Genomic DNA, 26,837 nt, shown 5'->3' on the forward strand with positions numbered 1-26,837 from the left:
TATTGATATAAACTGATTTAAATGTGCACAGAAAGGATGTCCATCAATGATGGGATCTGAAGACTGAATTATTTCCTTATTAAAACAAAAATATTATTTAACAGATCTTTAATCATTTCACTGAGTTATTCATCAGTAAAAACTGCCATCACTATTGTGAACTAGATGTCTCGATAAATCTAGAATCATTTTCATGAAATTTTAGCAGAATAAATTTCATCTATCCACAAAAACTAAATCACAAAAAATTTAAAAATTTGTTGTCAGAAATCATAATGACACTCTTCTGCATTCCTTGACAATATGATGGTTAAGCAAAGAAGTGTTCTAGAACATCTCCCCCTTTACACTGAGAAATTAATTTATTTTTACAAGAATACAAAAAAGTCTATTAAATTAAAAACTGATAGACGACAGTGTCTTTTAGTCTTTCTATGCAATATTAAAATAAACTAATCTCTCATGGTTTACAGGGTGAAAATAAAACAAACAAAGTATTTGGTTTTGAAAAAACTAAGTATTTATTGCAAGAAACTATGAAAGCAAATGCTACATTATTTTTCAATTTAATGGAAGTTAAACAAAATGGTATTTAAATATCTCCTGAAAAATATATAATAATTTCAAATGATTTAATTTATCTGTTTTATTCAAAAGAGAACAAGTTAAGAGCAGATTTCAAGATTTAAAAAATATTAAGAAAGAATTATAGTTTACACGAGATTCACAGAATGTAAAAACTAGCAGCAATAAATACAATTATGCAATGCTCTTTGAACAGTTCATCAAACTTAAAAATAATATGAATTTGGAGAGTATTTTTAAAGAAATGAAGAAAGAGGATTATGCTGAATTTTTAAAATTAAGGCCTTAAAAAGACAAGATCATACAGAAATGGACACAAAAACTACTCATATTTTGTTCAGCAACACACCTTTGTGAATCGTCCTACTCTAAAATGAAATATACAAACGGCATGTATGAAATTTGACTTACTGATTCTCACCTTGATGTTGCATTAAGAATATTATGTAGCAGTTATAGACTTGATTTGTCAAAAATAGTAAAATTTCTGTCCCATACACAAAAGCATGTTAATTTTTATACAAACACTTGGATACATCAGTTTATATTTTTTATTTGTATATTATTAAAATAAAATGTATTTTATATGTTTTATACAAAGCATCCTAAATATATGCATGTGGCTTGAAACAAAAAAAAAAAAAGGCTGAGTATGGAATAGAGAATAATATCAATATTTATTCATGCTGTCAGAAATACTGGTCATTTTTAGCAGTAGTCATCTTAAATAGATACTAGTCATAAGAAAGTTCATACTTCTAATAAAATACATTTGTGAATACCAATCCATAAATGTTTATATAATAAAAGGTTTAGTGAAATTGAAGATCGATTTAGGAATTTGAGAAAGCTTCAATGTTTGAATCACTATATAAAAATATTTGCATTTGATAATTAAATTAAAAACTAGAATAAACTATAAAATATATCTATGATAATGATTCTTTAAAAATGAATTTCATTTTTAAGCTTTTCTTTTTTTTAAAATAACATAATTTTTAATCAGTTTTAATTTTGATCATTCGAAAATACTACAGATTTACATAATGCAGTGTTAATTAGGTCTATAGCATAACAAGTTTTAATTATAAATTAATACAATCAGTTCTTTATTAAAAAAAGTTTAAGGGTACACTCAGTTTAACTCACAGAAATCATCATTCTGTAGTTCAAATTACAAAAAATGTAGTTTGTCTCTTATAATGCAGTCCTTTATATAGTTAACCACACATTACTTCTCAGGTTATATAGTTAAAAATATTTTCAGATTGGCATAAGGTAATGTTCACTAACATCTTCAGATTACACTGCTTGTTTTTATGACCATCAAGCAACGCTATCCTTTCAAAAACCATGAATTTACATAAACTAAACACAGAGGTGAGCTTACCAATTTTATAAATATTATATGTGCTACAGAACATGGCTTAAATGTAATGAAACTATTGTTGTAATCACTATTAAAAGATTTGCTGAAGTCACTACTATTATTCAGCTGTGATAAGCAATATTTGCACTCATTAACTGAAACTAGTATATTCTTAGTTACATTTAAAAGAGGAATAAGAGAGATGACATCTCTTTTTCTGAAAGACACATTCAAAAAGCCCTTAAGATTTATCTATCAAGAAACTGAAATCTTACATTTTCATACATATTCATTACTTCTATTTCAGCATAGGTTAAAAGCGGATTTTTTGGACAAGTTTTACAATCTAGCACTTAAGCCTACACTAAAATGTCAGTATTTCCACTTGATAAAGTTGGTTCTCCATCTAAGCTTTTAGGCGCACTAACGGCTGAGCGGTGAAGTCGCTTTACTTAAACGAATGGAAAGAGAGTGACAGCGTGCTTTTACTCTGCATCAGATAAAAGAATGTCTGGAACAACAAAAGGATGATAAGAAGAATCGAGATGGTAGAATGGGATATTTCACTTAGCCGCCATCAGTCAGCGAAGAAAGATGTAATGAATGAAAATAGACAAGCAATGTGAAAAAAAGTTGGATCAGTAAGGTAGTAAGTACTTCAAATAATTAACAAAAGAAGGTAAGAATATCCAAAGGATATTTGTGTTTTTTTCTAGGAAAAGGTGAGAATCGCAAAGAACAGATACAGCTGTTTGGATGTAATAGTACAGAAAGGAAAAAATTTGTTGCAAGGTTTTTAATATAATTTTGTAGAGTATCAATTTGAAGATCTCTGCGAATATATGAATTTAGGATGAACCAGGTTGTATTAATAATTTCATGAAGGGTTCTATTTTGAATAACTTGGATCTTTTTTATGAGGGTTTTAGTAGCGTGTTCCCATACCGGACTGGCATAAAGTAACACTAGCAGTTTGTTCCAAGGTTCGAATTCCGCAAACGGGTTTGGGGAGGGGGCAAACAGAATGCATGGGCGTTTTTGTGGTTTTTCTCATGTGTAATGTATATCCGAGTCAGTTTCCCTTACAAAGTCCTTCATGAAGGCATCCTTCCCTTTTAGCAAATAGCCCTTGAATGCTTTGCCATAATAAAATAAACCAAACAAAACCATCTAGGCTTTCTAACAGTCAAAAGAATTTTACTTTACTTACAGTGAAACTTCGTTTAAGTCCAAACTTTTTTTCAGCTTTTAAGACTTCCAGGTAATAAAATCTCATGTTTGTTTCATCAAAGAATTTAATCTGATCGTTATTTTTCTGTGAGCAAAGTAAATTGTGATATTACATGCTTGCAGTTCTCTATGAAGTTCTTCTAATCTTTAAAGAATGTCACATATCAAGACAAGATCTAAAATGTAACCAATATTAGAATTATTTTTCATTCTAGTTCTTCATATAAGATTCACACATTTCTATTTCTAGTTTCATTTATTTTGAAGTGGACAACTAAAGCCTAAAAATTTACCAAATAGCAGAAATGCATACAAAACTGAAAGAAAAGCTCTTATTATCTAAAATCCTTAATATTCTAATTGCTGCAGCCTAATCAGTTACAACTGCCAAGAGATTTTCTTCCAGAAATTTATTATGAAATCCGAATTCCCTTTGATGGGTCCATTAGTGATTTGAATATTCCTTTGGCAGTAACAACTTTAAGTTCTGTTCAAGAAATAGATTGGTAGGTTCATTCATGGTCAGAAATATGGTCTTTATATAGTAAATGATAACAACTGAGTTATTATAGTGCTTGGAGTAGAAAGGGGATGGTTTTGTTATTTGATTTGTTATTTGAGTGTATTTTGTTCTTAATGACGATGCGTTTCACTTCCACTGTAATACACAGTACCAATACATGAGTCAGCCAAGTGTAAAATGCAGCCAATCAACTCTTGGACATAAATTTTTGCCCCAATATCATTAAAAAACTCAACTGTCTTTAGCTGATTTGTATGCTGTTATATATATATTTGTGGTTATTCCCTTTTAATTTTTGAAAGCTTTGGTGCGTATAGTTTCCAGAATTTTAGTTTTTGCTATTTTCCAGTATTAAAAGGGCTGCTTGATAATTTAACTTTTCTACACACTTGATTTTTATTTATTTATTTATTCTGAAAGAATAAATAAATAAATAAAAATCAATTGGTTTGATTAATAAATTGGTTTGATTTATCCTCACTCATTGCATTGATGGCTAAATCCAATGCTGAGAAATGTTCATGCTTTGCATTTTATGGTATATTTCAAAATCACTAACTTATTTGCAAGAACTGCAATCAAGTTTTTTTTTTATTATTATCCAGTAATCAGTCATATTTATTGCAGAATTTTGATAGCTGTAATGATGTAAAATAATTGGTAATTTTTGTAATCATACTGAAATACTCAATGAAGTTGTAGATCAAAATTCTATGAGTAAAACAGTACAGATTAAACACCCACTATCCAAAACTCAGAAAACAGCATGGAAAAAAAAATAAATGTCAATGATCAAAATTATGAGTACGATTATTGCCAGTACTTCCCTTCTGTTATAAGACATGTGTATTCTCAAGAGTTTCACTACATACAAACTCTCTAAATTTTTTGGGTTAAACATAAACAGATTCATTGTCATGGACATAGCAACAAGACTAAGAGACCCCCAGGGCTAGATTCCAACTACCAGCTATCCACGTGACTTAAAAAAGATTTGTTTGTATTTGTCTGCAACTCGATAATCAATTTTATAAATGATTTCGGTGGCATGTTTAATGCTAAAAGATATTCCATTTTTTGTAGAACAAAAACAGAACTTCTGGTTAGTTTAAATATATTTATATATTATTAATATATGTTACATAAAGTTTAACAAATCCCATAGTTATTTCATAATATGTTTGGAACTAGTTTACCAGAAATTCTAAAATTAAAATTTTTTCTCCTGTTAGATTTACAAAATGTTTAGGAGCATGCATTCCCCTGCATTACAAGCACAAAAAAATCACTGAATGTAACTGTGCTACTTAGTACAAATTTAAGTTTAAACTTTCACAAAATAAATTTATGTATATATGAGGGTTGGAACTTTAAAAGTGGCAACACAGCTGAAAAAATGCTACGCAACAAAACCAAAGAATATCGCGTATACCACACCTGAACTACATACCTACCTTACCTCTCAGCAAAAAGACTCGTCCTGCCTATGTCACGCGCATGCGGAGTGATGCGAAGAACGGATCCTTGTATTAGCTCGAGGTCTAAAGTAAGTGTTGTCAGGATGTTTTCAAAACAAGAACAACAATGTGGGAAAAAAATTGCATGTGCCAGAGGTCGTACAGCACGACAGTGTCATCAAGGGCTTCAAGAGGCTTGCAGGGAATCTGCATTGCCTTACAGAACCGTAGCAAGATGGGTGAAAGCATTCAATGAAGGACGCCAAAACGTGGCAGACATGCTGCGGCCAGGTTGTCCGAGTGTCAGCGATGCAGACGTGCAAGCTGTTGCCGCACTAATGGACAGTGATCGCTGTCAAACGATTCATCAGCTTGCCGGACAAACAGGATTAGCGCATACGACTGTGCTGCACATTCTGAAGGAACGCCTGTCCATGAGAAAAAATGCTTCAGGATGGGTTCCACATCAATTGACGGAAATGCAGAAATGGCTACGATACGATGCTGTCCGAACCCACCTGGAGCGCTATGAGAGCGAAGGAGATGCTATTTTATGCCGTATCATTACGCTGGATGAGACTTGGGCCCGATCGTACCAGCCAGAACTGAAACGCCAATCAAACGAATGGCGTCATCACGGGTCACCATGACGTTCGAAATTTCGTCAGAAACGCAGCAATATGAAAGTTATGGTGATTCTCGTATATGACTGTGATAGTGTCATCCTAACGCATACCGTTCCCCTACAGCAGACCATCACAGCACAGTATTACTGCTCATTTTTGGAGCACAATCTCTGACCAGCTTTGAGGAAAAAACAGCGATACTTTCTGCAGAACGCTCCTCTCATTTTGCATGACAATGCTCGGCCGCATGCAGCGCAATCTGTGACTGATTTGTTCAAGAGATGGTGCTGGGAAGTGCTTTACCATCCACCATACTCCCCAGATCTAAGCCCTTGTGACTATGACTTAATTCCTAAGATGAAGGAACCACTTCGTGGCACTCGCTTCCAAACTGTTCCTGAGATTCTTGTGGCAGTAGACCGGTCCTTTCAAACTATCAACAAAACGGGCTGCTACAGGTATTCTGCGACTTCCACATCGTTGCAAACGGGTTGTACACAATGCTGGTGACTATACTGAAGGACTGTAAAACATGGTGACATGAATCACTTTTGTATTCCTTGTAAATAAATAGTTGCCACTATTAAAGTTCCAACCCTTGTATATAATAACAATAAAAAAAAGCTTTTAATTTTTTGGAAAGGAAAGTCATTTTTATATAACCTAATTTAAAAGAACCAATCTTTTATACATACATATATATATATATATAATGTATCTCCTTTTTCATCTTCATTCTCCTTATTTTTTATCGTTTCATCAAATCATAAAATTTATGACAATAATTTGACTTGTTCTGTTGCTAGGAATGCATGTCTGAAACTGTGTTATTTACATACAGCTTAAAAAACATTCTTGTAACATCTGAACCTACAGCATATTTAGCAATTTAGCTGAAGAATACTTGATGAGTTCATAAAGCATATTAAATGGATGAGCTACAATACACATAAGTATTCATACATAAGAAAGATTTTTTAAAACTTGTGTAAGGGATCATAATATTTAAAGACTTAAACAGAATTTCAAAACATCACACAGTTCAACTACTTTATGCAATTACCTTAACAATCTCAGGTGTGATAGTTGGAGCACCTCTTATAAAACTTTCAATAATTTTGAAAAAATGAAAAGCTTCTAAATTAAAAACTTGTAAGATCCAAGGGAAAACAATTCCTTGAACTTGTGAATCACCTCCATGAACAGGAGTAAAGTTTACAGACCCTAGAAAAATAAAAGAATAATCCCATTTTCATAGACAATTAAGTGTCACATCTTAGAAAATGAAATAAGTTACAGATTTAAATAAATGAAAATTAAAGATATAGACTAAAACCTTGTATTAATATAATATTTATATCTTGAGCTAGCTAAGTTAAGAAGCTTTTTAAATGAAATAAAAAAATATGGAAAGATAAATACTAGAAATAAAGAATAAAAATAAAATTTTCATTGCTATAATTTCTTGCAAAAATTTTGATTACCTTGATTTGATAGCCATATTTTATTTTAAAGCTGATTTTACTTTCTTTATTAGATCCTTTTCTTTCACATAATTATAAAATTAAGCATGACTTATTTTAATATTATAATGACAAATCAAAATTGCTTCAATTGTCTCTACTGACAACATGTTTCTTTTGTCAGACCATTAAGCTGACATTAGGGTAAATATTCTCTCTCATTGTGGGCTGGGATGGCAAATACATATTCACATTGCTTTGTAAGACATGATTTCAGATCAATCTTATCTGCTAGAAATTTCAGACATTTCTCTTCTCTACTCAATTTTACAGTTGCTTTGCTGATATGGCTGGTATAATTGTTCTCTAAATAACCTTTTAAATATGTTTCTTATTTGTAAATAGTACATTCGCATTCTTCTCATCCAGGATCTTAGTTGACAGTCATCCAGTGAACACACTGGATTTTTTGAAAAACTGTAACCCTTTTTTAACATATTTGACAGCAGTATTAAAGAAATCAACAGCCTACTTTTTTGAAAGTTTCCATTTTAGTGCTCTTTCTGAAATTACTTAAGAGATTCAAGATTTTTTTTTATTGCTATTCCAATAAAACTAGACTTTTTTTCTTTCAGTCATATTTTGTTGTATCTCTAGCAATACAGACTTTACTTCCAGGGCTGTGATGCTTGATTTTTCCATTATTTTTTTAATTTGAGATCCAGAAATATTGAGCTATGAATGCAAGTACTCATTGGACCATCCCCTCCCCACAAAAAAAGTTTAATAGCTTTTGTAGGTCTCTTTGTTACTGAAAAATTCTTTTTAATGTCTGCCACAGTTTCAGTATCTTTTCAACTGCAGGTAAAAGCAAATATACGCAAAACTCTCAGATTTTCAATCCTTGAAGTGTAAATGCTAAAGTACTTCAATATCTTGACAACCACTGATTAACACTGAGAGTCGAAACATCAGTGGCTATTGATAGAGTGTTATGCAAAGTGTGTGCCAGACATTATATGCCTTCAGTATTTCTTTCCAACTCAGAGTTCAGGCTAAAATACACAATTTTTTCTTCTAGCTTGATTTAAGCCACTGAAGTTAGTGTTTGTATTATCTCCACAAAAAGCAATAAGCTTATCTATGGGACTATTTAGATTTTTGAGAGATATCTGCAATACTCAACGACTGCCTGAGAACACTCATTACACACAGACGCCAATTTTGGTAATTTGAATTGCTCTCTAACTTTTTCATTATTACTGATTATTAAAGGAATCATCTTTTTCAGCATTATGGTTATTAGCATCTATAGCTATTCCAAAAAAACGATGCCTCTTTAAAATCTTTTAATCCATTTTTGCACACTGTAAAGGGTAAGTATATTTTTCACAATTGTTGTGGACTTATTTATGGCAGTAGTTTGTTTAGTGGTTACTTTAGCGTCAGCATACATCATTGCATTTAGTTTAGTAGTATAAATAAGTTAAATGGTACACATTTTTATTGAATCTGTACTGATATTTGATTTATGGGTACTATAGCAATATGTTGTTGAGAAAGGATTTCCCTCTATAGTTAAAAGCAATATGACAATTATAAACAGAATCAAGTGCTTCAATTTCAACTTGTAGATTTTTTAAATGCCTAATTTTCAGTACAATCACTTTAAAATGACACTTCCTATTTGGCACAAATTTACTGATTTAAAAATGGGATTACCTAAAAAAGATTGATGTGAAGGAATGAGCAATTATTTACTTTATTACAAACACGCTAAGCAAATAAGCGCTCAGTGACAGTTGCGACTGATTGAGAGATCCATACTGTCACTGCATCTCTGGAAACCCTTAGCTCCTGGACAGGGTTTGTACACATTTTTGCACATGGAATTTAAGGATTTTAAAGGATCTTTAAGGGCCATTAATAAAAAAAAATAAATAAATAAGGAACTGTTAGAGGGAGTTTAATAAATAAAAGCAATTATTGATCTCTGAACTTAACTTTTGTAATATCATTCTAAGAGTAAAATAAATCTGAAAATAGGATACATTATTATTATACAGAATCTACTACACAACATAATTACACATGTAATTTATGATACTGATTCTAAAATTATATTATTACACATAAAAAAACTACAAAATATATATGTTTCATAGCAACAACTCCCAACCAAGTATTAATGTATCTTTTTAATTTGAAAACTTTCCAAACATTTTAGCTAATTTACATCATTCTTCTCTTTAGCATCTTTTTTAAGTTTATTTTTATCAATAAACAAATAAGTGCTCCAACTAGTTTCTGCTTCATCCCCTAATCTGTTAATGCTTTAACAACATACCTGTGAAGACTAATTTTCTTTTAATCAAATTATCAAATTCTTTCTTATTTATTATTTTTACTTTCTTAAGTCTCATCTTTATTTTAGGATTTCAAAATTAACGGAAGATTTCTGCTATTCTAAAGTATGTGTAGTTAGAATGCATAAAAGAAATTCCTAATTTTATTTCTTTAATAATATGAGTAATGAGAATAAATGTTAAATGATATGAGATCAAGGCTGGTGCCAGAGCCATTGTAGGAAGAATTTTAGAAGTTAGTGAAGCAATGAGCAAAAACAAAATAAAGATTAGAAAATGGGGATTAGGAAAATTTTAGAATTCAGGATAGATACTTGGCACCACACCTAGAGGAGTAATTCAGGACATATAAAAATTGCACCAGGTGGAAAATGCCTACTTCTGTGTACAGGTGCAGGGATACATGCAAGATGGATCTTTTAAATTTTGAGTTTTTAATTACTTTATTAACCCCTTAACTGCCGCGGGAATATATATATATACGCCCTACTCAGCTGATGCGTTAACTGCCCCGGACATATATATATATATACACACCCTTCCAAAATACTATCATTTGCTTTGCGCTGCTACCCATAAAATTATTCGTAAAGCTTTGGAATGCAGCACTACAATGACCTTCACAAAGAATGCGAAGGAAGATACTATTTCAGAGAAGTGTGGGGAGAAATTGGAGAGAGGGATGTGTCTAAAGCCATGAAAGTAATGACTGCACGGTATTGGCTGGTGTTGTTTGAGTAAAACGTATTTTTTTTTAATTCTGTGTCCTCCGTTTTCGTTTACTTTTTGTAGTAGGTTCCAAGAATAAAGAAAGATATAACAGATGTTTCAAACCCACTTATCTTTTTTTATATTATTTTTTGATGAACTGCTCGTGCTTCATATTGTTACTGAAACTAACTGTTTTGTAGACGAATATATGAACCAACACCTTGCAAACAAAAAATCAAGAACAAAATCATGGCATTCAACCAGTTCAGAAAAAATATATGTTTTTTTTAGGCATACCGATTTCACAAGGTATAACACTGAAACCTGATATTACACTTTACTGGTCTAAAAATGAATTGATCGAAACTCCATTTAAGGGATCTTTTTTATTATAAAAACATCATTTTTATTATACTTACATCTTTTTATTATGCTTTTACTCAAAACATTAAATTTTGAATATTCATTTTTTTTTTCTTTTATTCTTTATTTTGTGAAAGTAAACAGTTTTTAGAAAGTAAAACTTGCACTTATTTTCCTTCCAATACATCGCATAACTACGCATGCCTGTGTGAAAATCCATGGCACTGGAAAATGAATCTTGCACATTTTCCGTGGCAGTTAAGGGGTTAATAGAAAAATTCCTTTCTACCTATGACTATCCATGGAACAAGATTAGAACCACATTTGCAATTCTCCACCTTCTGTCTGGTGAAAACATGAGAAAATAAAGTGAAGACAAACACGTTAAGAAAAAGACTTTTTAGGATCAAAAGTAAAAAAATTCAAATAACTTTGTTTTCACAATTCTCAGTAAAATTCTCCAAAAAATAAGAAATTCATTACAAATTTCCAATAAAATCTATTCATCATCTGTTAATGGCATGGAAATGTTTTTCATTCTTTTAATTTTTTTGTCAAATTTTTCTAAAAGTCTACCTTTCAAATCCTTTAAAGCCTTCCAAGATACCAGGTCTAAAAAGTATTCAAGCATGCTGTAAAAGCAAAAGACCAGAAGATTTTTTAATAAAAAATTCAGAAAAGAAAAATGTAAACTGAATTTTTTAGAGAAAATTGAAATGCATTTGAATATTATGAAACAACTATATGAGATAAAACAGTCTTATAAAACTTGTAAAATACAGATGAAATAAATTTTTAAACAATTAAATAGCTTTTTTGCTTTTGCTATTAAATACTTTGGAAACTGTGGTTTACAGCATCTATTATCCTATTAAATTTTCAGAATCAAATTTTAAGATGCCAAAATGGAAAGTAATGTCATTTTAAAATCTGACATGGGAAAATAAGAATGTTTTATTTTAATGCTATTTTTTTAATTACAGTTATCATTATTTTAATAATATTTATAAATTTTATTATGTTTGTAAAAAAATTCGAAAAATTCATAAATCTCTGGATGTGAAATTTTGTTTACAAATTGGTCCTGAAATCACCAAAATGATAAGTTGCTAAATTTAGAACTGTAAAATAAAGAAATCATACTTTAAACAGGAAAAGTTGTTTTGATTCAATATTTTATGAGCTCTTCGCTTTCAAAAAAGAAATAATTTTGAAATGCTAATGTTTCAAACAGAGACGAAGCCTCTTGCCCGGAAATTCGGGAATCGCACCATTTAATTAAGAAGTACATAAGACTTCAAATGATAATCCATTAAATATATATTTGTCAATGAGTCACCAAAAATATCCCTCTAAAATGTTAATTAAAACTCTAAATGTCAGTCATAAAAATACATAAAGAAATATCAGCTGAGTAAAATTAAGTAAAATAAAAGTTAAATAAAACTTTTCCCGATTTTGGCCCAATTAAGGATTTTTAAGGTTCAAATATTGTTTCCAAAATACCTATGAATTTTCAATTATACTTTTAAAGACTCTGTGAACCCTATTGGAATAAGGGCAAAATGGTTTTGCAAATTGTTGTCTGTTTCAATAGTCATGGCGTGACCATGTGCAGGCTGTCTTACACAGGTTTAGGAAGAAAACAGGACTGAATAGTGAAAAATGGTGACACTTGTTAATCCTGTATATATGAGATGTAAGGCAATCCTAGATAGAGGTGTGAAAAAAAAATTTTTTTTTAAAGACAAAAGCATACTTAAAACAAATATGAACCACATGATACATGTAACTTGAAAAAATATATATATATATGTAAATATATTTAGAAATAATTACCACCGGATGAAAAAATGGAAATAGCATTTTAAGATAATAATAAAAAATCTCCAACTTAACTAAAACTATCATAAATAATCTACCGTGTTATTCAACGAATCAATATAACATATTTTATATTTGCTGCAGGGATGTGTGAAAGAGTTCTAATTTACAAACATGTCAACATAGCTTAATGTTTTATGTGCAGATATTTTTGCATAACAAAATTTGATAAGAGACTTAAGTCACAAATAAGCTAGAAATTAACAACAAATACTTTACAGATTACAAAAACCTAAGAAAAATTGAAAATAAGCTTGTTTCCTTAATTTAAAGGATTATTTCCTATATTTAAATCTGGGTATTTAGGACACTTTACTTTTAAATGATGTCCTCTATCTGCAGAAAATTAATTCACATATTAAAACAATTCCAAATGCTTTTCTTTGGTAATAAGATTACAGATAAAACTATAATATATCAATACAGCAACCGAAATTCTAAAACAATAGTAGATGCTGAAGAATCTAATAAAATAACAATTTTGAATCTTTATATATCAGTGTTTCTTAATACACATCACACAGTCACAAAATTACATAAAACAAACATAATGAATCAGCTAAATTAAAAACACAACAAATATCCATAATAAAAAAAAACTCTCTATTTTCCTGGTCATCTGTCCATGTACACAGTAATTTGTTTTAGCTTGAAAAAAATTGGAGAGCTACAGAATTTCCAACACTGCTCTCCATGTACACATCAACTTGTTTTAACTTGAAAAAAAGGAGAGTTTCAGACATTAACTTGATGGATTGCATATTCCTGAACTCTCTACTAGTACGCAAAACACCATATTTCTGAAAAAATAAAATACATTCTTTTCAGTAGTAGGCCCACAGTGGCATTACAATTCATTACAAGAGGGGGAGGAACACTCCACACACTAATTACAAACATACAAAAACCACAAACACGACCATCGAATTTCAAAACCATGCAAATTACTACCACACTATAGAGATGGGAGGCAGCAGCATTATGCAGAAACATTAGTGGGTTGCCCAGATGAATACATTTTCATAAAAACCTGTGCTGTCTCTTTGGTGACATAGCGCTTTGTCTAGTGATTCTTGTCAAGGTTGGACAGGTAATTACTCGCATATGATTCAATTACTTATGGCATCAGAAATTAATGTTTTCTGTGTTTCGCAAATCAAAATTTTTTTCAAATAAGCACAACACAATAATTGAGTAGAATTATTACATGGCAGAGGTTGTGACGATTCCTTGTCATAATGTTAAACGTTAAAAACTGACGGATGCAACAAAACTGTGAAATTGGTGAAAACTTAGTCACAGAAAGAAAATTAACGTAAACCCTATCCCCCCCTACAGTTGAAATTTGGAAGATTTAAGTTGCAGAGTTAAAGAATCTATCTTTGTTGCTGTTTCCAACTCTGTCATTTTATCTAGTGTTGAGCTAAAAGCGTGGAAGGAGGAAATGAACCAAAATGCACCAATATGGTGCCAAAATATAGTGCAGGTTTTAATAGAAGAGTACATGTAATAATAATAACAATTAAAAAAATCATTGTATGGTGAGATCACAAGAATCATCTCATAAATTTAAATTTGACATCTAAGAAATCCAAAATATTTTACCTACAGATCCACATGACATAAGTGTTACTTCTAAGCAGCAAGCTAACAGTGTTTTATGAAAAACATCATTCTGTAGAAATGAAGAAAATTCTGATGGTTCCAGACTCTCAGATTCCTGCAAATATTACATAAATATAGATACTTAAAGCAATCTAAAACTAAAAAATTATAAATCACATACCTATGCATAAAATAGTTTTGAAATAATGAAACTTGCTTTTTTAATAAATTCATTAAATTAAATAAATCTTACCTTTTTTAGTAATGCATCAAGCATGATATAATAATACCGAGAAGCCAGTTTATATCTTCTTTCAGCCAAGGTTTTATCACTGCCCTCATGTGATTTTAAAAAGGCTCCAATAAATATTTTTTCAGATTCGGATACAAATTTCTTTACATTAGCAGAGGCATCTACTGTACATTTCTAGGAAAAGGAATTTTTAAGATGAACACAATCTTTTAAAATTTGTATTCATACTTCATTAACTATTAACTGAGTACAACAATCACTTAAATTCTGAAATAACTTAAATAAAATTTTAAAAAATGAACACAGAATAATGCACATCATTAGTTATAGAATTTTCACCTGCAGTTTTACAGCCATTATTGCCAATTATAGCATGTTAATTAATAATACTAAAATTCAAATTTAGAAAAACTGTACCACTCAGATCTATCAGCAATAACGGTTATACAGAATAAAATATAACAAAGGCATCATTTAATTTATTTTATTGCATGAGAAGTTGAAATGCTTTTGAAATAAAATCAATAATCCAACAAGATAAATATGATGAACGTTTTTATGCTGACTACCTCTAAAAACACCCAGAGATGTCTTCCATCATAGCACAAGGGACACCAAACAATTTTTTCAAGGAAGATATATAAGCTAACTTGATACTTCCAGTGGGAAAAATATATTCATCATTAGCTCATTTCTACTGTGCTAAATGTTTTCTAAACATAAGAAATATGTCTTCAATTATTCCAATAAACAAATAGCAAAACAGAATGGCAAGATTTAAACTTTTTAAAGTTCAATGCAATTTCATCTGCTTGAATTTAAAAAATATACAAGATTTAAAAATAATCTGGCCTCTATTACATGGAAACTGTAACTAGATACTACATTATCTAAAATAGAATAGAGTGTAGAACCATCTTAAATAGATAAGACCTAAAAATAACTGGCCTCTATAATATGATTTACATGAAAACCAAATTGATAAAGTGGTAAGGGACATATATGCTTGATGACAAAAACACTGCAAATCATCAGATAGGTAATAATCACTACAAACAGATCGAATTTAAATGTGCTTATATTTTATAAATTTAAATGTACTTTTATATAAAAGTTTTCCTAACTATGTGATATACTTGCATATAGCTGCAATTCATTATTACATACATACAGACTTTTTCTGAAAAAAAAAAAAAAAAAAAAAAAAAAAAAAAAAAATGATGAATTAAAAATACATAATACATACAACAATAAGAGTTTCTTGGTGATGATACAGCTAAATAATTTATATGTATTGACCATTCTCAAATGAATGCATTAAGTTGCATGTGTGCAGCCATTTGAAACAACTATTATAATTATAAATTAACTTTAAAAAATAAATGTATACAATTATACCATAAAAATATTACTTCCACACATTTCATTAGCCTCCAAAAATTCTCTTCCAACCCACTTGCAAGGTACAACCCATATTTTGGGAATCACTGTCATATATTATTTAGAAAATACAATGAATAAAGCAGAAAACAAGGTTATACTGAAATGGCATGCAACAGTATTTTCTTCCAAAAAGCAGAGAAGAAAAGGGAACAAAGATAAATAAATAAAAAAAAGGATAAAACTATAGTACAGTTTTAAAATTTCTATAAATACAACAAATGAATATAATAAATAAATTTCCATGTTACAATATTAACATGTGATGCAGCTGTTACATATCAGTATCCTCCCTATACATATATTTAATGAACACATCACTGATATAGAATGTGCGATTAAAAATAATGTAGAGCAGAATTAGCTATGTTATTATAGTATGCTAAAAATATAGTTATGCACTTTTTTATTTCTTTTAATATTGCCTTTAAACCTGAATTTTCAATTACAAAGTTTCTCAAAATAATGCATGTAATTTTTTTAAGAGGAAGTAGATCAGCAAGGAAGTAGAATAATTTCATTAACTTTTTTTAGGTGGTCAAAAAATGTTCAGATAGTGAAATATTCATTATTAACATAATGTATAATTTTTTATTGATGGTGATGTTCATTTACTGCAAATCATCTCTTCATGTTCTTAATTGTCAGACATGAATAGCCCAGATCTCTTAGCATTTCCCTAAGAATGCTCTAAATTCAAATGACATATTACTGTATAAGGATGGCTCTAATTACACCTAACTTATCCAACCATAAATTGCCGGAGCAAATGCTCACTGTCACACTGATTCAGGATTTCAGATGTGAATAAAATACAATTTTATAGATACGACACTACCAAATTTTAAGTAACAAAAGTTATTGATTGGTACTTACACCACTTATAATTTCAAATTAAATATAATGCAAACTCTTAACTCATAAAAGGAAAGCTCTTATCAGCTTAACACTAACTCTTAATACGATACTAAATCACTCACCAAATCTACAACAGCAGACTCGTATGCAAGGGCTGAAGTCTGATTAGATTGTTAGACAAACACAGTTTCAATGCAAGCTACTGACAGATACGCAAAAAAGGCTAATATGCTTAATCAAACATTACCTAATTTTCATAAAGGCCAATAAACAGAAAAGAATAAGATAAAAAAGAACTAACGAAAAATAACTTGTTAGTTAAATAAAATTTTGCTCTTATATTTGACATAGAACAAAATACATATGCATCCAAATTTGCCATATAAGCAATCCAGTTTGAATTATTAGAAAAATGTGACCTTTTATAAAATATGTAGTTTGTGTTATATAACATCACTAGCAGATTCGCTGCCAGCCTTCGTCTGGCTTTTAAATGTACCGGAAAAATGGCTGAAGGGAATACCAAACGCTAAATTTAAAAACTGCATAGAATTTTACTCTTCAGAAAAACTTCATAAAAAAGAAGTTATTACGTATAACAAAATTACAATGAAATAAGCAATATCCCTTAATACAAATATTAAATAAATTAATAAATAAAATAAATAAATTAACCAACTTCCCTATGCAAAATCTTAGAACTCAAATGGTATAAAAGAGGTTAAGAACTTTGTTTCCTAAAAAAAAAAATCACTCAAACTTTTCAATATCTCAAAAACAGTGAAATGAGCAATAAATAACATAAAAGAATACAATATATATATATATATATATATATATATATATATTGTATTCTGAAAAGCAAAGTATAATTAATGATATTTTATGTTATATTTTCAAGAGAAAAAAATTAGGTGCTACTTTGGTAGATGGTTGCACGGATTTTTGGCGATTTACATTGGCGCAATTGTTGACGCAGATTTTACATTATTTTGCGCATATTAAAGTATTAGAAACCTTAAAAAAATAAATATCGTTAAAAATAATGGATTAATTTTTTGTTGAAAACATTGTTTTTTAAGATGGCAGGCAAATGTAAAAAATACATTTATTGCGAGTATAAAATACTAAAGAAAGGTTAAATTATTACTTTCATATAGCAGAGAAATAGAATAAAAACACCGCTATAAAAACATTGCACCAACATTTAATTGGATTAAAATATTACTTAAATTGAATATCGAATTAAAAACATCATACCAAGGTTTAAAAGAATTAAAATATTACTTAAATACATTAAAATAAGTTTTATAGGAATTAATTATTTAACATTAAAACATATGTGGCAATAAATATCTCAGGAATTTTTGAAAACATTGTATTAATTTTTAATAAAAGTTGAAGTATACAATAATAAAGTGAAAGAAAATTATGTATTTACATTTTTTAAAGTATTTTACCTGTCGTATATTGATAAGTACCACAAAAACAAAAAACGACAAAAAAAAAGGGGGGGTCTTCTAACGATCTTCATTTGTGATCCACATCTCTCACACTTCATTGAAGAAGCAATTAGCGAGGTTTTCTCCAAAAATTTAAAATAAATTTCCTCTGACGCTATTAACAATTTATAAATAAATCTGTGATTAGAAAAGCCAGGTTGGCTAAAATAAGGTCTCAAAGGTCAATTTTTTTATTCCAATACCACTAATTCTTGGTAATTACCAATAACAACATTCATCTTCAAAACGGACATATCCATTCTATTTGAAATCTGAGGAATTCGAAGAGAAAAATAATAAAATTTTAAAATGGCACAGTAATGCACAAATATTCAGTAACCAATCAGGGAGCTGATTACATCCCGCATAGAATTAAAATTATTTAAATAATCCTTCATAATAAAATCATTTTTTAAATAAATGCAAAATTAAATTGTATTTTAATACTTAACAGCCATAAATAATATTTAAAACATTAGATAAAATTTATAGATATTAATAAAACCAATTCCTTTTTAAGTAAGGTGATGTCATTGATTACATCATCCACAACATAAAATTATATAGAATATTATAAACAGTATTAGTATTGAGATTATTAAGGACAATTACCTAGCCACTGCACACTTTTCCATATAAAAATTAGTGGCATTGTTTTTTCTTGCAATTAAATTTTCAATCTTTTTTCATTCTTTCCTAATAATCAGTTTTAATTTGGTGACAAATTTCAAATATCAAACAAAATTTTGATTGAATATTAGGTTGTCCGGAAAATAATGCAGGTTTTTAACCTATATCTTTAAAGTATCATAACTCAACTCAGAAACAATTTCATTAATCAAAATAAGCAGCAGCCGAATCAATGCATTTTTGCCAATGAGATATAAGTTTATTTATGCCGGTAGAATAAAATTCTGGAATTCTGGACGCGATAAAGTTGTCAAAGGCGTTTTTGACTTCGTCTTGGTTTTTGAAGCATTTCTTCTGCAGAATGTTATCCGGATGTTTGAAAAAGTGGTAATCGGTCGCCAAGAAGTCAGGTGAATATGGGGGAAGAGGCAGAATCTCGTTTCTCAATTTTCCCAATTTCTGTAGGGTCAGTTGCACGACATGCGGCCGAGCATCGTCATGGAGAAGAACTGGCCGCTTTCTGTTTCTCAATGCTGAGCACATGCGTTGCAATTTTTGGTGCATTTTGCTGATTTGCTGAAAGTACTTATCTGCCGTAATTGTTTCGCCCACATTTAGGAAGCTGCAGTGGATGAGACCGGCCTCAGACCACCAAACAGTCACCATAATTTTCTTTTGATGCAAATTTGGCTTTGTAAAGTGTTTTGGTGTCTGACCGCGGTCCAAGCACTGAGCTGGGTGTTGCCGGTTGTTGAAGAAAATCCTCTTTTCATCGCATGTAATAATTTGATCAAGAAAAAGGTCATTTTTGTTGCGGAGAAGAAGAGCAGACGACACTTCAAAACAGTGATTTTTTTAATTTTTGCTCAATTTGTGAGGCGCCCACTTATCGAGCTTCTTTGACTTTCCTATACGATTCAAGTGATCAGAAATTGTTGTTTTGCAAGCTCTCGAACAGTTATACACGGGTTAGTTTCAACTAAAATCTTCAAATCATCGTCATCAACAGCTGAAGAGCATCCCCGATGCTCTTGATCTTTCAGGTTAAATTCTCCATGACGAAACTTTGGGTATCACAGTTAAACTGTAGATTCATTAAAACTTTTCTCACCCCATACTTCGTTGACATTTCGAGCTGTTTGTGCTGCGCTGTGGCCTAGCTTGCACTCATAAAAGTAAATTTGCAGAAAATCCCATTTTGACATCTACACAAAAACACCTGGTAAATATTTTAAAAATAATTTTGGAACAAAATGATTATTATAGAAATATAGAGTGGAAATAGAGCTTCAAAATGATATATAAACCAATGTAATTCAAAATATTTGTGTTGCTAAAAATGTACAGGAAAGATAAACAATTGCAAAAACCTGCATTAGTTTCTAGACAACCTGATATTAATTAAATATAATTAATGCATCAAATAAGAAACAGAAGGTGGCTTAAAATAAACTGAACTAGACATGGTAGAAGACAAATCAAAAAGAGTTAAATATATTCAATGGCAGGATGTTGTGACAGCAAATGCCTCCTAAGAAACACTGCACTCAGTTTTCACACCTCATAGGACTGTCTCAAAGGAACTAATATGGCATCTATAGTCATAGGTTTACTAGAATAATCCACGGAATCTAGATGCACTGAACAGAATATAAACAATGCTATCACCAACCTTCAATAAGACGAGTTACAGCATGTTGCACTGAACATGATTCAACAGACCAAACTGTGCCTGAATCATGACAGTCAACATTTCCAGCAGTATCTGTAGAGATGAAGGAACCCATGTATGTACGGCCTTGTCTTTCATCTACATGTATAATATTGCCTTACAGTTCATATGTTCTTCATTTGCTTTGAGTTTGCTTTATCTTAGATCACTATGTATTATATAAATAGTAAAATATGTTTTTGACGTTTAATATTGTATTGTCAGACATGAGTAAAAATATCATTTAATGCTAAATGTCAATACAATAGATCAGCCAGTCATTTAATGCTTTAAACTCATCTAGAATTTCCAAAAGGAACATTTTTGGCATCCCATGATCATTTTACATACATTTAATACATTACTACTAATGACAAAAATATTTCATGCAAATGAATAGAATGAGTTATCATTTTATAAAAGAGATGCTGAGTTTGAAGGTAAATTTCACTCGAAAGCTTATAAAATTAAGTAAATTCAAGCTTGGATTGATATCAATTTCAAAAAAATACTTAAAAGTATTTTAAAAGTAACCTCTATCAAATATTTTTAGAATGCGCTCAACATATCTCTAAAAGTAGGCATAAAGATAAGTTTTATCTTATTCTATAGTTAGCATGGTTCTCTTTTATTTAAGATATGTATTAATAAATTTAATTAGACTTACTTGGAAGCAATATTTGAGATTTTCAGATACATCATCAGAAGCAGATAACAAAATAGTATTTAAAGCATCTGCAGTGTCAAGTATCCTTCTGACAGACACAGACTGATATTTACAAGAAGTACTGCAAACAAGGATCAACATTATATTAAACCCCGAAACATTCAACTGCTAAAAAATATGCACTTCAATAATTATCATTATTTTAACAAAAAATTACATAACATTCATACCTAAACACAACAGAAAATTAACATCATCAAAAAATTCTTCACTTATTTAATGACTTATGATAAATATTTGTATTATCTGTGATAAATTTTGAATAAAAAAATAAGCTAATCGGTCATCAAACTGAAAACTTTTAATGCAATATCTGTCAGTGTTTCAATAAGGCAGAAATTGGTTATTAATGAAGTAAGTGGCAAAAGAACATTGAGCCCAAAATAAAGACGATATTAGACTTATGCTTCTGCTATGGACTGCTTATGCTTTGATATAACCATTCATACTATATAACTGAAGCAAATAAAGGTGACTTTTATTTATTCATTACAACCTACTAATATATACAAATATGCAAAGGCCCTGTAAAGAAAATAAGACAAAGTCACAAAAATATCATTCTTTAATCTAGACAGTTACAACCTTATCATATTTATTCAGTTTTGTCATATCTGTATCACTATTTACTTTTTTAATTTGATGAAATTATTAACTAATAGTACATTGAAAGAAGTTATGTTTATTAGATTAACAAGTTATGTTGAATGATTTGTGACATCAAAATACATCTTAAACTGGCCCTTATGTGCATAGATGTTGGTTTCTATCATCGTACAGTAAAACTGCGAAATCTAGAAATCAGTATTGTTATGAATTTTATACATATACAAAGTTAGATTGGATCGCATTATTTAATTATGGCAAAGCATACAAGGGCTATTTGCCTAAAAGGAGGGATGCCTTCGTGGAGGACTTTCTACGAGAAACTGGCATGTATACAAGTTACACATGGGGAAAACCACGAAAACGGCCATGAAGACAGCCCATTTGCGGGATTCGAACCTCGGACCGAACTACCAGTGTTCAGCATCTTTACTGCTCGGGCGCTGGTGGGCCCATACATATATGAAGAATTTTAGTGAATTTATATGTGAAATTGTTGCATTTTTCTGCATAATGTAACATGAAAATAGTTTTGGCAATTATTTTTTCTCGCCAAACTTCATGAAATCGCCAAAAGTCGCCAAACTCGGCGACCATTTGGCAACATTTGGGTTCAGTCTCTGTATCTCCATAATAGGTATTGTAACTGAATAAATAAAATTGGTAACTATACAGTCAAAAGTCTTTAATCTGGACTCGTCGGGACTTCGGCAATTTCGGATTATTGGTTTTTCCGGATTATATATCATCAGTTTAAATCTGGTAAGATGGCATGCAGAAATTATAAAATTAAAAATATGAAACTGTAATTTATGAAATAAAGAGCAATTATGATCTAAAGGGTATCAAAATTTACAAAAAAAAAGCTTAATATTTATTTGTTTACTTTATTAAACATTTCTTTCAACACACGCATGCATAAAATATACATTACACATAGTCGAAATTAGAAAATTGCAACCAGAAAACTATTTGATGTGTACTCGTAATATTTATAATAACGAGGAATTTGATTTAAATCATATCAAAGACGGAATACATCGAGATGAAATACTACATTTAGTACAGAATTATAAGCTGAATAAAATAAAAACATCTGCCCTGAAGATAAGGATAGTGCCGACAGATCAATTTCCAGTTCATTGCGTGCTGTGACGTCCCCCCCCCATGCAGAGCAGCGTGATATTCATAAACAGATTTTGGAATACAATCTTCGGATTTGGTTAGAGAAACAAAGGATATGCCTTTATCCATTTTTTGCAGCAATTCCACTTTTTTTTTATGGACATCGAAACATGCTTTTACTTTGTAGATCCTTTGGCAGTTCCAGAATCGGAAATTCTTTTTGACATAATCGAAAGTTCAAGCTTACTTTTGTAAAATTGCTCTAACAGTCTACAAAAAATAATAAGCTGAATCCAATTAGAAGATTAAGGAACAACGCAACCTGCAACATTAACTGAAACAGATAATTAGATAATTTTAGCTTAGTTTATACCGTCCGTTATACATTAAACTCGCATGCGTAAACATATTATGCACATGCGTAAATGCATATGCGAATGCATAAACGCATTATGCATTTACAAATGCACAGAAAGTTTGAAACTTTGAGGTCCGGATTATAGATCATTCTGGATTAAAGACTTTTGACTGTATTAGCTGTAACCATATCTGGCCCGCATATACCTTCCAGTAATTTCGAGAAGCAGAAAGTACCAGATATATCTCGGCAGATGGGTGAAAACTACATAAGGCAGAAGAGAGCATTTGTCCTAAGTTGTTGTTGAGAGTTCTTAGTTAAGAGTGACTTTGAAGTATTGAGAGCTTTGCCTTTTAGATGTGCTTCGTATAGCATTGTGTTTAATATTCTTAGAAGGTGAAGCGTATCTACTGATTGTACCCGACTATACTGTGAACACCTGTACAAGTATTTCTGTGGAAAGTTCCCAAACTCTGAAGTGCTTCTTTTGATAAAAAAAAAAATATATCAACCTATTATTGGACATGTATGCATTCAATCTATTACAAACCTGTATGCACATAACAAATTTTGGAGTCAGAACTGGAATTGAATGCTGCTGACAAGAGTGACGGAGAAGCTAAGACAGCTCTGACTGCCTTTGCTACATTCCAAGAAGAGATGAAAGGAGCCATCAACTCCATTAAAGAAAAAGATGAAAGCTGGCCAAGATCCTGTTAAAGAATAGACGAAAGATATTCAAGGAAAGATTGAAGTAAGTGACAAGGAAATGAAAAGAGAAATTACTTGAATAATAGAAAACAAATTTGAAGATTAGAATAGATGAGGAAGGTAGAGTAGACATGGTTGAAAATAAAGCTGGAGAAATTAAAGAAAGAGTTCCTTCTGTGAAACAACAAATAGAAGAGAGAGTTTATGCTATGAACGACATATCAACTACAGAGTTTCTGCTATCACCAAAAAAGTTGAAACCATAAAGAAATTCATAGCAACAAATGGAAGCAATTATGATGGTTTAAAATTTATACCCATGCCTTCTCTTCCCTCTCTAAAGTCATCCATGTATAAGAAGATCTTCTGGCAAGTATATAAGACACAATTTTCTATAATAGCATTCTTAATGGATGGGATTCCCAAGCCTGCCATCTCACTACATCTCTGACAGCAGATATTCTTCAAACTCTGCAAGGAGAACCAGAGGTTAGATTTTGAAGCACTATCTGGCATGTTTGAGCTACGCTTTGGTAAGAAGTATTTAAAAGACTACAGTTGGCTTCAGTTAAAAATCTTGCTTACAGATGTTAACAGAAGCACTCTAGGAGCTCGCCACGGATGTCTCATCTTGTCTTTCCAGATTACCAATAAGAAACAAAGGAACTGCAGTATTTCATCGATGGCATCCAGGATCCTGAGACACAAAAGCCCTGCAAATGGTGAATGTCAAGGATTTAGAAAGTTCTCTAGTGTATGCCATGAAATTAGAGGCAGCCCAGCAAACAACTCATAGAAGAAGCCACCCAATCAGAACTGCTCAAGTCCAAGAGCCAGTGGATCAAGTGATTTCTCTTCTAGATGATTTAACAAGAGAAGTCAGTGCCTTAATATGGAATAGGAGTGACAACTCTAAAGTGCTGGAACTTCAGTGCTGAAGGCCATGCATGAAGGAATGGCAGAACACCTCAGGGCACGGAAGATAAGACTGCAAGAAGGAGAAGTAGGAAGGAGGGAAACTAATTAGTGGCCATCTTGTAATGCAGAGGTTGCCAGATAATGAGAAGCCCCATTTTAAAGGGCTTCAGATTGCTGAGATGAGTGATGGCAGTACCGGACTCTTTATCATTGGACATCAATGGAGTTCCTTGCTATATGACCATCGATACAGATGCCAACTTTACCATCATCTGAAAAGATCTGGCTTTACCACTAGAAGGTAAACTCATCTGCACTGCGCTTCAGACTGTGTTCGAGGAATCAAATCGAAATTGATGGAAAATTAAACGTTAACTTCATGTCTGGAAGTGCTGCCTACCATCACACAGCATATGTATACAGATCCTTGAATACTCAGATTAGACTTTCTATGTAAACAAAATTTTTTCTTCGAATTTAAGAATAACGAATTGCATTCGACCTCTGACATAAAACTATTTTGAATTAACGATTAAGAAGTTAAATCTCTCCACCTAATTATAGCTGAAGACAATATCACAGTTCCAGCAGGATCAGAATTTTGATTACCTGTTGTGTTGAAGAATCTGCCCAGAAAGCTGCCGATATCATTCTAGGGTCGAAGTGAAATTCGAGCTGCTTAATATGGTCATACAACAACTTACAGCTTCAACATTTACTGACCAATACCCAAAGAATTACAAAGAAGTCAGGAAAGACGAGTTGAAAGACAGAGACATTAAACATATAATTGAATTAATGGAGTCTTAAAACAGTAAATATACCTGGCTCGACATTTCGAATTACAGTCTTATGGCAAAACAATACTGGGCTCTCTGGAAATCACTCCATATTCAAAATGATGTCTTCTACCAGAAGTTCAAATCAGATGATGGAAATGCATTCTGATAGCACTGATACTTAAACAATACTGAATGCCCTTAAATAATTACATAGCAGTCCAACGGGAGGTCACTTTGGAATAATGAAGATTTTGCATAGAGTTAGAGAGCACTTGTATTGGAGTAATGCAATGGCTGACGTGCAAAATTGGCACTAACCATGCAATGCTTGTGCGAGTCAGAACGGACCAAAGAAACCCAGCCAAGGGAATCTGCAAAATTACAATACAGGATCACCTTTGAAAGGTACTGCAATTTACATCCTGAGACATCTGCCACAAACTGCTGATGACAAAAAATACATCATCATTGTCATTGATTACTTCACTAAATGGTCTGAAGCATATCCTATTCGTGATCAAGAGGCTGTCACATTAGCAGTGGTAATGGTACAGAATTAGATTTTCACATTTAGAGTGCCTCTTCAGTTACATTCCGATCAAGGAAGAAATTTTTTGTCAGTTGTAATTAAAGAACTCTGCAAGCTACTTTGCATGAACAGAATCCAAATGACAAATTTACATCTTCAGTCTGAGAGCATGGTCGAGAGCTTTAATTGAACCATCCTTAATAACTTCTCACCAGTGATTTCCAGAAACCAACAGGACTCGGACAAGAAGTTATCTCTGTTTTTACTGGCCTGTTGCAGTGTTGTCCATTAGACTACCAGCTGAGATGAAATGCCTATAGAGGGTGCTGTACCTCGCCTGTTTCTTCAGTATAGGATTGGATTTTGTACTAATGAGATGTGCTTAACTATGAATAAGAATGTTTGCAAGGGAGAATGTTCGTAAGGCCTTAATAATTAGCGGCAAAAATAATACTATGCTCTATTTCAGTAATCTTGCAAATAAATTATTTGTTGTTGTGTGAGC

The 26,837-nt window shown here is 31.2% G+C and overlaps 1 protein-coding gene across 7 annotated transcripts in view; it reads right to left on the reverse strand.

The window, feature by feature from the left end:
* LOC118203952 (retinoblastoma-associated protein-like) overlaps nucleotides 1–26,837 on the reverse strand; it is a 168,095-nt gene that overhangs the window by 73,648 nt on the left and 67,610 nt on the right. For all 7 annotated transcript variants that reach the window (XM_085822241.1, XM_085822242.1, XM_085822237.1 and 4 more), the window contains 4 exons: nucleotides 21,244–21,364; nucleotides 14,436–14,609; nucleotides 14,183–14,297; nucleotides 6,854–7,014 (listed from right to left, as the gene is read on the reverse strand). In XM_085822241.1, coding sequence (XP_085678367.1) covers nucleotides 6,854–7,014; nucleotides 14,183–14,297; nucleotides 14,436–14,609; nucleotides 21,244–21,364 — 571 coding nt within the window. The remainder of the gene's footprint in view (nucleotides 1–6,853; nucleotides 7,015–14,182; nucleotides 14,298–14,435; nucleotides 14,610–21,243; nucleotides 21,365–26,837) is intronic.

The sequence above is a fragment of the Stegodyphus dumicola genome, chromosome 8 (assembly GCF_044657685.1).
Source record: "Stegodyphus dumicola isolate Sdum_Otavi_A_Nest chromosome 8, ASM4465768v1".
Taxonomy (NCBI): Eukaryota; Metazoa; Arthropoda; class Arachnida; order Araneae; family Eresidae; genus Stegodyphus; species Stegodyphus dumicola.